At 43.0% G+C, this 15,118-nt stretch overlaps 3 protein-coding genes across 3 annotated transcripts in view; 2 read left to right on the top strand and 1 right to left on the bottom strand.

The window, feature by feature from the left end:
* The window catches only part of xpo4 (exportin 4), a 56,737-nt gene extending 51,201 nt beyond the window's left edge, over positions 1 to 5,536 (top strand). The window contains exons 17-24 of the mRNA XM_030759004.1: positions 714 to 920; positions 1,031 to 1,117; positions 1,327 to 1,507; positions 1,615 to 1,736; positions 1,847 to 1,977; positions 2,225 to 2,342; positions 2,494 to 2,586; positions 3,922 to 5,536. Of these exons, the coding sequence (XP_030614864.1) occupies positions 714 to 920; positions 1,031 to 1,117; positions 1,327 to 1,507; positions 1,615 to 1,736; positions 1,847 to 1,977; positions 2,225 to 2,342; positions 2,494 to 2,586; positions 3,922 to 4,119 (1,137 nt within the window). The 3' untranslated portion in view covers positions 4,120 to 5,536. The remainder of the gene's footprint in view (positions 1 to 713; positions 921 to 1,030; positions 1,118 to 1,326; positions 1,508 to 1,614; positions 1,737 to 1,846; positions 1,978 to 2,224; positions 2,343 to 2,493; positions 2,587 to 3,921) is intronic.
* Positions 5,537 to 6,819: 1,283 nt separating this feature from the next.
* Positions 6,820 to 11,178, top strand: eef1akmt1 (EEF1A lysine methyltransferase 1). Its single transcript, XM_030757517.1, has 5 exons — positions 6,820 to 6,866; positions 8,094 to 8,339; positions 8,986 to 9,068; positions 9,804 to 10,093; positions 10,394 to 11,178. Exons 2-5 carry the CDS (start codon positions 8,193 to 8,195, stop codon positions 10,525 to 10,527), a joined length of 654 nt encoding a protein of 217 aa, XP_030613377.1. The 5' UTR covers positions 6,820 to 6,866; positions 8,094 to 8,192; the 3' UTR covers positions 10,528 to 11,178.
* A 569-nt stretch (positions 11,179 to 11,747) lies between these two features.
* il17d (interleukin 17d) lies at positions 11,748 to 15,107 on the bottom strand. The gene is made up of 2 exons (XM_030757516.1): positions 14,169 to 15,107; positions 11,748 to 12,189 (listed from the first exon to the last, which is right to left on the bottom strand). Exons 1-2 carry the CDS (start codon positions 14,528 to 14,530, stop codon positions 11,868 to 11,870), a joined length of 684 nt encoding a protein of 227 aa, XP_030613376.1. The 5' UTR covers positions 14,531 to 15,107; the 3' UTR covers positions 11,748 to 11,867.
* Positions 15,108 to 15,118: the final 11 nt, after the last annotated feature.

Genomic DNA, 15,118 nt, shown 5'->3' with positions numbered 1-15,118 from the left:
AAACTCTTCAAATAAGCCGTTCCTCTGCAGATGATCAGTTAGCTGTTATACAACTCCTTCAAGAGTCTTTGAGAGAAAAGGAAGGTTGGAGAAGACAGCTGTGTCAAGTGATGGCTTTTTAAGTAATTTAAGTTTAATTATTGCCACCTTGGATGCCTGTGGCACGTAGCCCATTCAAAAAGACAGATTGATCATAATTTAAGATTGAAGCATTAATTAATGGAAGGACTTCTTTGGGCGGACTTGCAGGAATGGGGAATTGATGGCGTAAGTAACTGTTGAAGTTAGTTCAGATCAATCAGAGAGAAAAGTCTAAATATCAGTAGTATTAAAAGTAGCTGTATGTACTGTATAAAGGGATGAACATGGTCAGCAACAATACTCAGGTAGTCTGTTCCCTGGATATCTCCTCTTTTTTGGACCATCCTCTGTAAATCCAGATGGTTGTGTGGGAAAATCTCAGTAGATCAGCAGTTTCTGAAATACACAAACAAGCTTTTTTTGGCACCTGAAATCACCTTTCATCCCCAATCTCATGTCTCATCAGCCATGGCCGAGGCTGATTAGACATTTGTTAACAAGCAGTTGAACAGCTGTACCTAATTAAGTTGCCAATGAGTTTATATTAATATGGTCAAATACTTTGCAGTCTGATACACTCAGTTTTGTAGCGCTAATACATTTTCCCTCCATCTGACCTTCTGTCATTGCAGGTGCTTCACCCGCTCCAGCAGCGTTTTCTTAACCTCATCAACCAAGAGAACTTTGCTCAGATCAGCCAAGAAGAAGCTGTCAAACAGGAAATCGTTGCCACGTTGGAGGCGTTGTGTGGCATTGCAGAGGCAACGCAGATCGACAATGTGGCCTCGCTGTTCTCTTTCCTCATGGACTTCCTGTCCAGCTGCATTGGCCTCATGGAGGTGAGACTGAGCTGGGAAGCTGAATCTAAGTCGGTGAACTGACTGTAAATATCAAGCTGTTATTATTAAAACCTGAATCTGATCAGTGACTTTTGGTTTTTGTTGCCCAGGTTTACAGTAACACACCGGAAACAATCAACCTCATCATCGAAGTTTTTGTGGAAGTGGCTCACAAACAGATCTGTTACCTGGGAGAGGTGAGAGACTGTTACCTGCAGAAAATGTTGTAAAGTCTAAAATATGAGCCCATGGATGGATAAAGCTGCAGTTTTGTTAATTATGGAGGAATGGGCATTTGATGCAGGATGAAAAATTTAAAGCTTGATTCTGTCATACAGAATCAAGTTTGAATTACAAAAGCTCAAGAAAAAATGTAATGTAAAATGTGATTCGTGTACTCATTCAGACCAAGTCCATGAAGCTGTACGAGGCGTGCCTAACGCTGCTGCAGGTCTACTCCAAAAACAACCAGAGCAGGAAGAGAAGCGACGCCACGGCCGAGGAGGACCAGTACCAGGACCTGCTGCTCATCATGGAGCTGCTCACAAACCTGCTCTCCAAAGAGTTCATCGACTTCAGTGACACCGGTGAGTTCTTTTTTTTTTTAGGATTTTTTTTTTTTCTTTTAAAAAGACTAAACAAAACAGCCAAAGTTACTTGAGTTTGAACTTGACCAAACGGCTCTGCGTTCTAGACGACGTGTTTCGAAATCAAGACCAGGGGACACCAGCATCCAATCGAACGGTGTCGGCAGCAGATGTTGTTCTCTATGGTGTCAATATAGTTCTTCCACTCATGTCTCAGGACCTGCTCAAGGTAAAACAGTACATCGTGGAGGTCTCTTTATTTATTTTTTATGTTCCTGTGCTAATGATCGAGATCATGTTGTGTGAGCTCATGCTGGTCCCGTCCTGGTTCTTTTCCAGTTCCCCTCTCTGTGTAACCAGTACTACAAACTCATCACCTTCATCTGTGAGATCTTTCCAGAGAAGATCCCACAGCTGCCTGAAGACCTCTTCAAGAGCCTCATGTTCTCCCTGGAGCTGGGAATGACCTCGTATCCTCTTAACTGTGTTAGCGGTATTTTTTTTTTTTTTTTTTATGGTGATGATCTGTGCGTGATAGCCACATGTTAAAAGCTAATTGTCTGGAATATAACAACAGTGTTTTTAAACACTCAAACTGAGGCTGCAGTGCAGAGGAGTTCCTGCAGGTGCTTGTTTTCCTGCTGCAGCTGTGGAAGAGCCCGTGGAGAGGCAAAAATGAAATCGTTGACAGTTTCTGCTCCTTAACATCTGTTTCAGCATGAGTTCTGAAATCAGCCAGCTGTGTTTGGAGGCTCTGTCTCCTCTGGCTGAGCAGTGCGCTAAAAGCCAAGAGAAGGACTCTCCTCTCTTCGTCGCCACCCGTCATTTCCTTAAGGTACAATACACACACGTGATGTCATGATGATAGCAATACAGTAAAACTTTAGAGAGAAAGAAAAAGAAAAACATAGCAGTTCTGGATTTAAATGAAATAGAAAAAAAGTAAATGGATCTACACTAGTTCCCATCATCCTCTGTGCACTCAGTTGGTGTTTGACATGCTGGTCCTGCAAAAACACAACACAGAGATGACCGTGGCAGCAGGAGAAGCCCTCTACACACTCGTGTGCCTGCACCAGGTGAGCAGCAGTGAATGCAGTACACTGAAAATCATTAGTTGCTTTGATTTGTCTCATCCTGTAGAGCAGATTAAGGTGTTTAAGATGCTGAAGGTCTTCATTTGTGAAGGTTCCTGATCTGTACTTTTGTGCAGCTTGTAAACTGGAATTTCTTTTGCAAGCAGCTTTTTTTTAAAAAAAGTGGCCTTCATCCAACACAGAACTACTTCAGACTGAAATCATGTAGTTTTTAACACCTTTTTTACTGTAGAGGACTGTGTAGAGTGTAGAGGACTGGACGCCGAGCTTTTATTTTCTAAGTCCACAAATGATAACACTTTTCCAAGCGTAACTTTGCAGTCAGTAAAGATGCATCGCTCACCAGAGAAGCAGGCTTTCCATTTCAGCCCTATACTTAAATGTGACAGCATATTTTTAAAAGTAACAACTGTGTATATATAATAAAATATCTGAGACCTGAGCTGCCCTCAACGCACAGCCACAGTGTTCATAAATCACACAAGAAGCCCTCTAGAGGCCCTTCTGTGTAAATACAGCTACACAATAACTACATCAGTTTTGTGGCGTCCAAGTAGTTCATGCAAGCTTTAAACCGGAGCTTGTGGACATTCTGTTTGAACCCACCCATGAAATGTGTTTGTGCTCATGGTTTTATGTACGTATTAATTTGTGATCCCAACTTTTAGACTACATTGCTCAAAACAAAAATACATGAATGCAATTAAAATAACACAATACATTATTACCAAAAGATAAATGAAAAACTTTTAAAGCAAATTTGGATGTTTCAGTTATTCAGTCTTCATTTTTCGCTTTCATAAAATAAGATAATACTTCATTTAAAAGTTGGGAAATTACTGTGTTGCAGCAGCCAGTTAAAAGAAAGTGAAGTAGTCAATAAATCAGAAGCTAATATATAAAATTACTGCAGGTTTTTGGAAATAATTACGGATGCGATTTTTTTATTTATTTATTTTTGGGACAATTTTTTAAAATAACTTGTTCTTTATTTTGCTCATCTAATCAATTAATTCATTTTCTTTTTACTCAATATTTGTATTTACATTCATACTTTTAATGTATTTTTTTTATTTGATTCATTTCACTTAGCTGTATGCCATTCTACTTCTTTAATCTATTTTCTGTATGTATGTGGTGTTTTTTTAATTGTTGAAAAACCATATTTGTCATTGTAATAGTTTCTAAACCCTCAAATGTTGGAATAAGTGCTGATTGAGACCTTTCACAGTGGAAAAGACTTCTAATAATAAGTTCTGCTTGAACACTTCCCTTCGTTTGATCCTGATCTGATGCTGCGTTTCTCTCCCCTGTCAGGCGGAGTACTCGGAGCTGGTTGAGACTCTGCTGTCCTCTCAGAGAGACGCCATAATCTACCAGCGGTTAGCCGACGCCTTCAACAAGCTGACAGCCAGCAGCACGCCGCCCACCATGGACCGCAAGCAGAAGGTCGCCTTCCTCAAAAGCCTGGAGGAGTTTGTCGCCAACGTCGGTGGCCTGCTCTGCGTGAAATAACCACTGGAAAACCAAATCGGCCTCTAATCATCATCATTCTGAAAAGCAACCAATCAAAGACGCCCCTGCTTCATGCCTAGGAACTATGGGTAGAAGAGACGGCTGAAGGCCTCGAGGACCTCTGTAGCTGCTAGGGGTCGATCTCATGCCTGAATGTTTACCCTGTTTTCACCTCCTTGGATGTCCTTTTTTTTTTACTTTAACCTTTGTTTTCCTGTCCTACTGTTACACCCGCCTGCCCGGCACGATCAGCAGGGGTGATGAAGAGGAGGAGGAGGAGGAGCTGATCGTGGAGACTAAACTGCTGAGCAGATGGACTCAGAGGTTCATGTTAGACTGAAGCCACGGAGCACAGACTGTCAGGCAGCACCTGCTGATGGCCATTCTCCTCCTCTTCATCCTCCCGCTCCTCCTCCCCCTCTTCGCGTGCCTGGAGCCTTCTGGAGCGCGCACACACACACAACACATACACACAACACATACAGAGCGACACTATGGGCAAAACAAGTTGCAGTTCTTTTATATAATTTGAAGGTATTAGAGGGGCCAACCTATCCTAGTTCAAATGCACACACAGACACACACATCACCCCAATCTTTCCCAGAGTGCCTTTGTTCTGTCGATTGTAGTGTGTGTGTGTGTGTGTGTGTGTGTGTGTGTGTGTGTGTGTGTGTGTGTGTGTGTGTGTGTGTGTGTGTGTGTGTGTGTTAGAGGGAGAGAGAATCAGGTCGTACGTCATACGACAACCAGTTAGGACTGTGCCTGCCATAAAGCTAAGACACGCAGGCGCACACACAGGCACACAAAACATGAGGTATGGCCGGCTGTCTTTGAGGCTGTGGAAGCACACAGCACAGGAGGACGTTTCATTGCAGCGTCAGAAAACCAAAATCAGATTGTGTTTCACTAAAGGCTGTAAATATCTATAAATATATGTTTTCAAGGCGAACCCTTCAAGGAAAACAAAGATGACTGAAATGTTTTTATACACCAGTAGACGGCAGGCAGAGACGCATGAGTTCAGCTAAAGAGGGAGCAACTTTCTCGCTGTTGACCTTTGCTGTTTGATATAGCCCCCCCCCCCCCCCCCCTTTCCCCAAAGTAGTTTATGTTGTAGCCCCCTGTCTCCGGACACATGAAGACCAGAGACGGATGGCACCCTGAAAGTTTAGCAGGATAATTTTATTAGTATTTTTCTACAGCAGCACCTCCACCCAGTCACTCTTCAACACACACACTGGATATTACAAAGACTGTTTGAGTTGAAGGACAGCAATAACAAACCAAATAAAAAGGATCAGAGCCACTTGGTGAAGCATTATGTGGGAGACAGAACCCTCCTCGTCCCATCCCTGTTATTGTAGATGGCTGTTTTGTTAATGAAGTGTAAAGTGTACATAAACGTATTGTATAAAATGTCCTGGCTTCGGCATTTTCATTTACTTGTGCACTGTCTGTAGTAAACAGTCAATTTATTGATTATTTTATGGCAGCGTTTTGGGGTTTTTTTGTCATTGAGCCTGTCGGTCTTTTTAGGAGGATTGCTCAAAACGTTACGGACAATCGTGACGTTCCCAAAAAAGCATCGCAAAACTAACTCTGATCTTTCTGGATACTGGGACTCAATTCATGGATAGTGCAGGGGCAGTGTTTACTGCAATCAAACCGTTTTTATTTCAGTTTACGCCCTCAGATAGCAATCTTTCTATATTTACACAGTTTATTTGAATTGTTTGATATATTTATACACTAAATTTTATAGTCAATGTCACCAGTAGAGAATTTTAGGGCTAAATGAGTTTGATGGGGTTACAGATGCATGTCTGCACACCAAGCACATCAGTTAACCTGAAAAGGGAAGTGATGGAATAATTGTTTCCAGCTTACTGTGAAGACAACCCAGAACTCCACATCTACCATCTGCTCAGCTGTGACGCTACTCTGCTACAGGTGCTGCAGGCAGAGCTGAGATGATTGGAAACAGTGGAGTTGGAGCCATCTGCTGGACAAATTGTGTAAAAACATGAAAATTTTCTACCTTCTGGTTTATTAAAAAAAACAAAAAAACGTGCCGATACTAAGAGTTTATAAACAGGCCTTGAGCAATAGTTTCTCAGGTTTTCTGGAGGTTTTTAAACCAGCATTTAGACTAAATATGACCAATAGCTTCACACACTAAGGTTAATTATGTATTTTTTCACTTTTTCTCAGTCTAGTCTTTGTTCCTGACTATTTTCACAGGAATGTTTTATGGTTGTTAAGCTACTTTACACTGAATGTCAACCATAAAAACACACCTGACTCAAGGCATGAACCAGTGTTGTGTCCACACATAAATGTATTTAGAAAGGCGTACCGGTAGTAAGAATAACAGCGCACAATTTGTTAAAATTGTGTGAGTTCTGAAATGCCAGTCAGGCTGTTTAAGGTGTCTTCAGTAAGATTTGAATGAACAAAGTGGCTGCACAGTGCTAGAAAACTGTGAAAAAGCTTTAATGTTATAATAAAAACCCAAATGTCTTAGTTGATAAAACTAATTAATCAGTTGGGGGATGAAAAAAATCATGAATTCATAAAATGTAAGAGAAGAGAAACAACAAATTAATTCCTTTACAAAATCCTTAAATAATAATATCATAGCACATTTCCTGTCCGTGCCTGCATCGGGACTGTTTCGTCCCGCTAACGTTAGCGATTGCGTCATTATTCCGCGACGACTCACGTGTTGACAACAGCCGCTGATCAGGTATGCTGAGTCTGGGTCGGTGTATTATCAGGGCCGCCAGGTTCGGTTCGTGACGCTCATTTCAACCAACGGGTCCGTTTCTGTGGGCAGTTTGAGCGTTCTCCCGGTGTCTGCGTGGGTTCTCTCCGGGCACACCAGCTTCCTCCCACGGTCCAAAGACAGTTAGTGGGGTTGGGTTAACTGGTGATTCTAAATTGCCCATAGGTGTGAATGCTTGTCTGTCTTTCTGTGTTAGCCCTGCGACAGGCTGGTGACCTGTCCAAAGTATACCTGCCTTTCGCCCTATGACAGCTGGGATAGGCTCGTTTCTGTCACATGAGCTTTTCATTCGTTCGTGGGGTCGCGTCGGTCTTTGAGGGGGTTTCTGCTCTAACCAAAGTCCAGCTGGGTAACAGTGCCTCAGCTCCGACAAACATGCCCTCAGATCAGCCACGAAGGAGGAGCGGCAGGAGACTAAAACCCTGCTCTGGTTGTTGGGCCTGTCAGCCGCTGTTCAGCTTCACTCTTTCAGTGTCTGCAGGACATTGTCATCCAGCACCCTCTCAGATCAGGTGCTGTCCATTCATGCCACTCAGCATCAAAGTCGAATAGGCAAAGGGAGGAGGAAACCCTGTGATCACACTAACCCTGACCCTGTTTCCTCAGTATATGTAATTACTCTGTTCTCCAGAGTCTTTGCAATCAGGGGACAGAAGTCCTACTGTTGATCCTAATGATCATCTGACAGAAAACATACGTGATTAAAGCGGCTCCATTATGCACATTGCCAGCTTCATATTTTTATTAGACTGTGCTAGAGTAGTTTTGCATAATTCATAGTTCAAAATATTGAACTTACACGTGGCCTCTGTGTAGCCTATCATCTCCTGTCTTTAACCAAGTGTTTTAACTTCCTTTAAGCCAGCTTTCTGATTGGCTGCTCCCTTTAAACAGGGGGTTTGAACAGTGGGTGGGTGGAGCTCTTCACTTGCAGCTCCAGCTGCGTGCCTGAGATGAGATAAGGATATCCCCTCTCTGTGACGTCTCAACTATCCAAGAGTAGAACAAGTGTTTAGAGAGTCTGAAGCCTGAGCTTGTTGCCTCCCGGGTTTTCCCTCCACACATACTGACTGACCTGCTTATTTGAAACTTTGTCCATGTTTAATTGAGCATCCAAATATATAACAGAGCATCTAAAGAGAAAATAGGGGGAAACATATGAATGCAATAAGCAGAAGTTTCTTTCAGTTTCAGGCATTCAGCTCCTGAAAAACCCGACTTCTCCATCAATCCTGAAGGATCCCTGTTTGCCGCCTCCTCCTCTTCTCGTCCTCTGCTCCGTCAGCCATGAGTGACAGCGATGATGATGTTCCTACTCTGTCAGCTCACACTCTGGCCGCCCTGCAGGAGTTTTACAGTGAGACCCAGGTAGCTGTGGATCACGGCACAGCACCAACAGACCAGTTTGCTGTGGGAGCCGTGGAGGAGGACTGGGTGAGTTTCAGGGCAAATTTATGGATTTCTGGAGCCCAACCTTTTTTTTTTTTTTCTGGCTTTTAGCCTTTATTGACAGGAGAGCAGAGAACATAAGAAAACAGGAAGAGTGTGTGGGAATGGCATGCAGGAAATGGCCCAGGGTGGACTCAAACCCGGCCCCTGCTACAGCTTCGCCCACTCAACCAAATGAGCTATATCAGCACCCTGCCCTTAACAGCAGATTTTAATGTCTTATTACAATTTCTTTTGGTGTAGATCTCAACCAATACACAAGATTATACAGACTGAAAAGTGCCTGAAGTACACATAAATGTGTACATGCAGAAATAAATACTTAAAAACACAAGTTAAAAAAATGTAGAAGTACAGAAATCAGGTTTAAAAAGTGAAGTGTGGGTGTTTAACACGCTGACCCATTAAAATTACACAAACCATTAATTATTACAAGGACAACCAATGATGAATGAAATTTGCATGAATGGTTTCTGTTCATGAGTCAAACAGCTTTTTATTTACAGTTTAATTCAGCACAGTGTCAGCAATGTGAAGGGCTGAGGGATGTAGCTCATGAAAAGGTAACAGATGAAACAAGTTCACACTGTCACTGTTCGTGTGTGTGTATGTGTGTGTGTCTGTTCACTAGCGGATGAGCCAGTTCTGGTACAGCGACGAGACAGCAACACAGTTAGCTGAGGAAGCAGTGCGAGAAGCTGGAGAGGGAGGAAGGTAAAGCCTCACACGCCTGCATGAGCACGCTGCTCCGAGCCCATTTTCTGTGAGTCCAACGGCTACAAGATAAATGTGACGAGCTGCGATGAGCTTAACTCGTAAAGGAGGCAGAAAATGGTACCGAAAATTGTATTTATTAGGGATGCTCAGTTAATCATCAATACAACAATTTCACATGACAACCTTTGAAACATGTTTAAAAAAAAAAATCAGCTGAACCATGGATCTTTCCATCATCTCAGTCTGAGCTGAACTAACCTGCCAACAGCCCATATGTTGTCTTGTTTTCATAATTATCAGAAGCTTGAATTTGACATATTTCATTAAATGCACATTCCTGTCAGTCCTCGTTATAGAAGCTTGTTGCTAAGCTTTGTTGCTTACACCTTGCTGGTACTGGGCCAGACTCTCTTTTGCCCTCAGAAGTACAAAAAAAGTTTTCCAGTCTTCTATTGTCCCATTTTGGTGAGCCCGTGGAGTTTGTATCCACAGTTTCCCGTTCTTAGCTGACAGGAGTGTCACCTGGTGTGGTCTTCTGCTACTGTAGCCTGTCTGCGTCAAGGTTTGACATGTTGTGAAGAACTGTTTGAGATCTCGCACAGTCACACAAACAGGAAGAAAATACACTGGAGTTCTGTGATCAGTGATTTATTTTGCAAATTAGCGAGTTTGTGCTAAAAACATCCAGAAATTTAGGCTCCGCTTTGTGCTCTGTGCCTGCTTTCCTCTCAGGATAGCATGTGTGAGCGCGCCCAGTGTGTACCAGAAGCTGAAGCAGGGCTCGGTGGTCGGTTCTGAGCGGGTGTCTGCCGTAGTGTTGGAGTACGACCGCCGCTTCGCCACCTACGGAGAGGACTTCATATTCTACGACTACAACGAGCCGCTCTCTCTCCCAGCCAGCGCGGCTCCTCACAGCTTCGACATCGTCCTCGCTGACCCGCCCTACCTGTCCGAAGAGTGTCTGAGCAAAGTGACCCAAACCATCAAGTACCTGAGCAAAGGCAAAGTGCTGCTGTGCACAGGTGAGATGCGAACAAGCACGTAGCGTGTGCCTCCGGTGACATCATTTTATTTCCTCTCACAGAGAAGCATGTGATCACCATCTAACAGGACAGCTTTGAAACATATTCCCACAGTACTTAAATACTTTTCTGTCCAACTCTTTCAGCAGAATAAAGTTAGCGCTTTGATGTCACAATGCACGAGAGGCACAAGCAGCTAAAAGAAACTAGATTACATATGAGATTAGCAATAAACTGTTGAATTTTTTTGATCAGCTTCTATTTTTAACATCTGTTTTTTGTGATGTTTCTCTTCTGCAGGAGCCATCATGGAGAATCTGGCCAAAGAGCTCCTGGATGTAAAAATGTGCGACTTTTTGCCAAAACACAACAGAAACTTGTCCAACGAGTTCCGCTGTTTTGTCAACTACCCGTCTCGCCTTCTGACCTGCTGAGGAGCCAAGTGTCCATCACATCGGTGCCTTGTTACCCTGCAGTGAGATGCACAGCATCAGCGTACTCATGAGTACGAAAGAAATGATCCCGATGTCTCGCTGTCATCCTGACGTCTTGGCTTCGGTTTGATGACTATAAATTTGTGTTACGGACTCGTTGTGTGAAGTTTTAAAGATATGGACTTTTTCCAGACCAAAGGCTGCAACAAGAAGATGCTGTGAGGCATTACGGCTCATGTATGAACTGGTGTTTTTAATGCTTCACTCATACATGAGACTAGAAGTTGGTCTGTCTCTTGCAGGTCCCCCAATTTAGCTATTAAGTAATAAATATTACAATTTAGTCCTTCTCAGTGTTTTGATACTGATTTGCAGCAAAGCAAGGCTTTGACAGAGGCAGAGAACTGGTAGCTATTTAACCTGATTAACTCATGAATGACTTTGGTCAGGTCAGCTCAGTCAGGTGACAAAGTGAGTAAAAGGAAGGAAAGAGTTAATGGGAAAAGATCAGCCCACTCAGCAGTACATCAGAGGAGGCAGAGAAGCATCAGCTGTTTAGTGTTGACCAGGAAAAAGAGAAGCAGGAAGAACTAATTTCTTTTTTTTCTTTTTTTTACAAGTTTTATTTTCTCACAGCTTTCTATCATCACACTGGCTGAGAAACTACAGCTGTTACACAATGGAAAACACACAAGTGTTACTTTCTTGTGCAGTTACCCAGATAAGCGAGCTAGCAGTCTCAAATATCGGATATTTCAATGACAGGCTGTTATTACAGTATCTGAATAACATAAGGTACTGGCTTGTTCTCATCAACTGAAAAAGTTGTAGTTGTTTTCACCAGTAGGTGGCAGTATTGATCAGCTCATTAATAAGCGAGGCTTTCTACTGTTGAGCACAGTGTGTTTGATTTCATTTTGAAAGGTCTGGCTCATCTAAATTACACCTACCTGCTATTTTTGTGGCACTTTGTGAGCCCATCAAAGTATCTGCACAAATTGATATGAGTTACTAAATAAAATATACATTCTGTACTGTACTGTACAGTTTTCATGGCGTAGCATTTGTCAAAGTTTCATTTAATCTGTTGGAAATCTGTGTGCCTCTCCAGTCCAACACATGCAGTTGGAGCAGTTTCTCTCTGCCCTCTTTTACTTTGCGTTTTGCATCCTTGTACATCTGAAGTGAAGTGGACCAAAGAAAACATTTTATTAAAGATTAAACCAGAAAATAAAAGGTTCTTGTTAAAGAACAGTTCCAGGAGCTTTCATTTCAGAAAATGTTTCAAATGTCACAGTGTGAATCAGGTGCAGAAAAACGTATCTGCAGTCCCGCTTCCTTCATGCTTCCTTTCTTGCACTGAAGAGCTGCCTGGCTTTAGGCTCTCTCCTCTGCAGGATCTGGTTGCTCTTCTGGGGCTTCCGCCCCTTCTCCAGCAGCGGCACACAGGTGCATCCCACAGCTATGGAGACGTAGATCTCCGTGTAAGAGTGGCGGCCACCGACACAGGAACCTGTTCTCCTCAGGATGACGGAGGGAGCGTAGACCAGGGTGCTGCGGTACTGGGTGCTCTCCTCGCCATACGATCCAATCAGGCAGCCCTTGCACAGGCAGTAGGCCTCAGGGATGTAGCGGGGATATCTCTTTGGGTCATATGAGATCCTGAAAAAAAAGAATTTAATGATGTTCAGTACAGTAGCAGAGATAGTTTGGTACATGAATTATATACCGATAAATTTAAGTATTCTTGAGGATTTGAAGCAAGGTACTTCTACTAATCCATTTTCTTAAGCACTTATCCGATTGGATATTGGACTGGGACAAGTTGCCAATCTGTTGCAGCTTCTACCAGTGTCTCAGGTTTTTAACTAGTTGTTAGGGCTGTGGCTTATTTTCGGCCATCAATAGGAAAGACCAGATTATGCCAATTTCAGTGCTTTACAAATACTTTGGCTCCTCAAACAGGAGCAACAATCAGCAGCCATGGACTCCATGCCATTTAAAAATGGCAGCAAGTATTAAGTTGATTTAAAACTGCAGAATTTCTTGAAAAGAACACCTTGAAAAGCACGGGGACGGATCGACACTGCTTCGGGCTTGTGTTGCGGACTGTGATTCAGGGAATATTTCATTGGCAGAGGGACAAATTGATTCAACAAATCCCAGCAGCAAACATCACGCTGCCTCTAAGAAGTTAAGAAAATGGATTCTGTAACAGGATAACAACACAGCTCAAAATTCACGGTGGACTAGGAGCTGAAGCTTTTGCCAGCGTTTGTCCCAGAACAGAGCATGAAGGTGGGCCAAGAATCTCACAGAGCTAGAAGCCTTTTGCAGGGAAAAAAATCCCCCAAACAAGAACTGAAAGACTAAACTGCTACACAAAGTGTTTTATACAGAAAAGCTGTGATTTTTTTTTTTTTTTTTTTTCCAAGGAGGGGAAATCCTTTGGCAGAAGACACCATTTGCTTTCTTTTCTTTGCAGACTGAAGTAAAGTAGTCGCCCAAATATTTAAGAATATGTTTTCTTTGACTTTATTCATCTATTTACTATCACAGCTGCCATGGGGCAAGAGGCAGGTACACTCTGGAGTGTCTATCACATTTATGCTCACAGTCACGCCTCACCAATTAACCTGACCTATCTTTGGGCTGTGGGAGGAAGCCAGAGCACCCAGAGAGAGTCCATGCAGACACAGGCAGAACATGCAAGCTCCACACAGAAGATATGAACCTTCTTCCTGTGAGCTGCACCACCGTACCTCACTCTGACTTTATGACTTTGGGAAATCAGGTCATGATTTTTGGCTCAACTGTTGACATTAACAGAAATACTGAGGTCACTGTATGCCAGGTTACAGTCAACTGAACACATTAAATGATACCTCTTAAGACCAAATTTGAAAAAAAAATGTGATGGCCAGGGAGAACATAAAATCACCCTTAAAAAAAAAAACATCAGTGATCTCCCACCATTATTTTTCTTTAATGAATTTTTTTTTTAAAAGTTGCTGCAGCACAAAATCTATATTTCCAATCAAAAGACAGAGAAAAGTAAAGAGAAAAGGGGAGTTACTTCCTCTTACACAGTTGAATTAAACACAGGAAAATTTGTATAGAAGTAATATAATACCTGATATATTTAAGAGAACATTTGTACACACAAATATGAGACAAACAGCAAACTCTCCGCTTTTCCATTTGTGTGCACTTTGAGCTGCGATGTTTCTGTCACTTATGGAAGATAAACAGTATTTCATTCGTTTCTTTGGTGCGCAAAGCAATCAAAATGTTTCCAGCAGCTATGATGTAGTTACTCTGAAGGGCAACGCATTAAAATATGTACAACAGCAGGTAGCTGAATTACACTGTTTATAATGATAACACTAATTATTTGTGTTGAGAAAGTTATAGTTGTTCTGATTTTAAATGTAAAAAAAAAAAAATGCCCATTTTTCTATCTTCCAGCGTCTGACTTAATGGAAGCAGTTAAAAATGAAAATTAATCGACGCAAATAAATTTGATATCATAGTACATCACAATAAATGACTTTATTTCAACGTCATGGCTATTTAAAAAATAAATAGCAGTCTTTTTTGATACCAAATACCTCCGTCATCGGATCAGATCCTGCTCTCACCTGTAGGCCCAGGGGGAGATGCTGAGCAGGTTGACCGGGAGGCGGGTCTTGCGGTCGGTCGGGATCCGTGAGGTCGTGGGGCAGGTAAGATTAAGTTTGTCCTGCGGCTCCAGCTGCAGAGCGTGATGGAAAGCGCTCATCACTCCCACCGAGAGCCGTCCGAACATCTGCTCCAAAATCTCCTCCGGCAGGTCCAGGCAGGACCGCGTCCTGACGGTCTTCTTTCTCACCCGGCTCGCTGCTGTCGGCTGACACACCGACGGCAGCAGCGCCGCCAGGTGCAGCAGCAGAAGCAGCAGGACGTGGATCCTCTGTGGCATCTCTGCGCTCTGCTCGGGATGTTGTCGCGCCCAAATGCGCATCCAACGAAAAACCAACTGTTACAACTTTCGCCTTCCTTGCGATTTTAAATAATGATTCTGAGAACAAAAGTGACGTTTATTAGTACAAACCGATTTTATTGTTAACAGGTTACTTTCCTCTATTACAATCCAGTAAATAGTTGGAAGCGCCGTAAATCCAGCGGCACGCAAACACCCCACAGTCCTGGCGCTGAAACCGAGGAACAGGCGCGCCACCAGGAAAGTTGCGGAAACATTTTGGCACTGACTGCACCTTCACGGCGTCGCCAGGAGTAACAACTGCCAAACTATTTGAAAATTTCTAACAATTTGCAAGTGTCGCACCTGCTGCTTTCTGTCCGAGACAAGAAAATGACACAAAGGACTCTCGTTCTCATTTCTTCTGCGACGCGTCCGTAAAATCCGAATGGGAGCAGAGCGTCTGATGCACCAGCCAAAGCGAGGACAAATTAAACTGAAGCGCTGGCAGGGAAAGTCCCGCCTGGCCCCCAATAAAAAGAGCCCAGCGTTCATTAGAGCACACCCTGATGCGAGTGGGAAGTCCAGCCTGTTGGCTGTGTGCGATCCTGGCTTTGCACCAGCATCTCC

This window comes from Archocentrus centrarchus, chromosome 21, assembly GCF_007364275.1.
Source record: "Archocentrus centrarchus isolate MPI-CPG fArcCen1 chromosome 21, fArcCen1, whole genome shotgun sequence".
In the NCBI taxonomy this organism is placed as follows: Eukaryota; Metazoa; Chordata; class Actinopteri; order Cichliformes; family Cichlidae; genus Archocentrus; species Archocentrus centrarchus.
This window is presented reverse-complemented; position numbering and strand designations above follow the sequence as displayed.

What these genes read in the sequence shown, in the direction of transcription:
- eef1akmt1 (XM_030757517.1), top strand. Translation starts at nt 8,193, where the DNA reads ATGAGTGACAGCGATGATGATGTTCCTACTCTGTCAGCTCACACTCTG. An exon ending in GAAGCTGGAGAGGGAGGAAG is followed by an intron (nt 9,069 to 9,803) that starts GTAAAGCCTCAC and finishes CTTTCCTCTCAG; the next exon opens with GATAGCATGTGTGAGCGCGC. An exon ending in CAAAGTGCTGCTGTGCACAG is followed by an intron (nt 10,094 to 10,393) that starts GTGAGATGCGAA and finishes TCTCTTCTGCAG; the next exon opens with GAGCCATCATGGAGAATCTG.
- il17d (XM_030757516.1), bottom strand. Translation starts at nt 14,530, where the DNA reads ATGCGCATTTGGGCGCGACAACATCCCGAGCAGAGCGCAGAGATGCCA. An exon ending in ATCTCCCCCTGGGCCTACAG is followed by an intron (nt 12,190 to 14,168) that starts GTGAGAGCAGGA and finishes CTTTTTTTTCAG; the next exon opens with GATCTCATATGACCCAAAGA.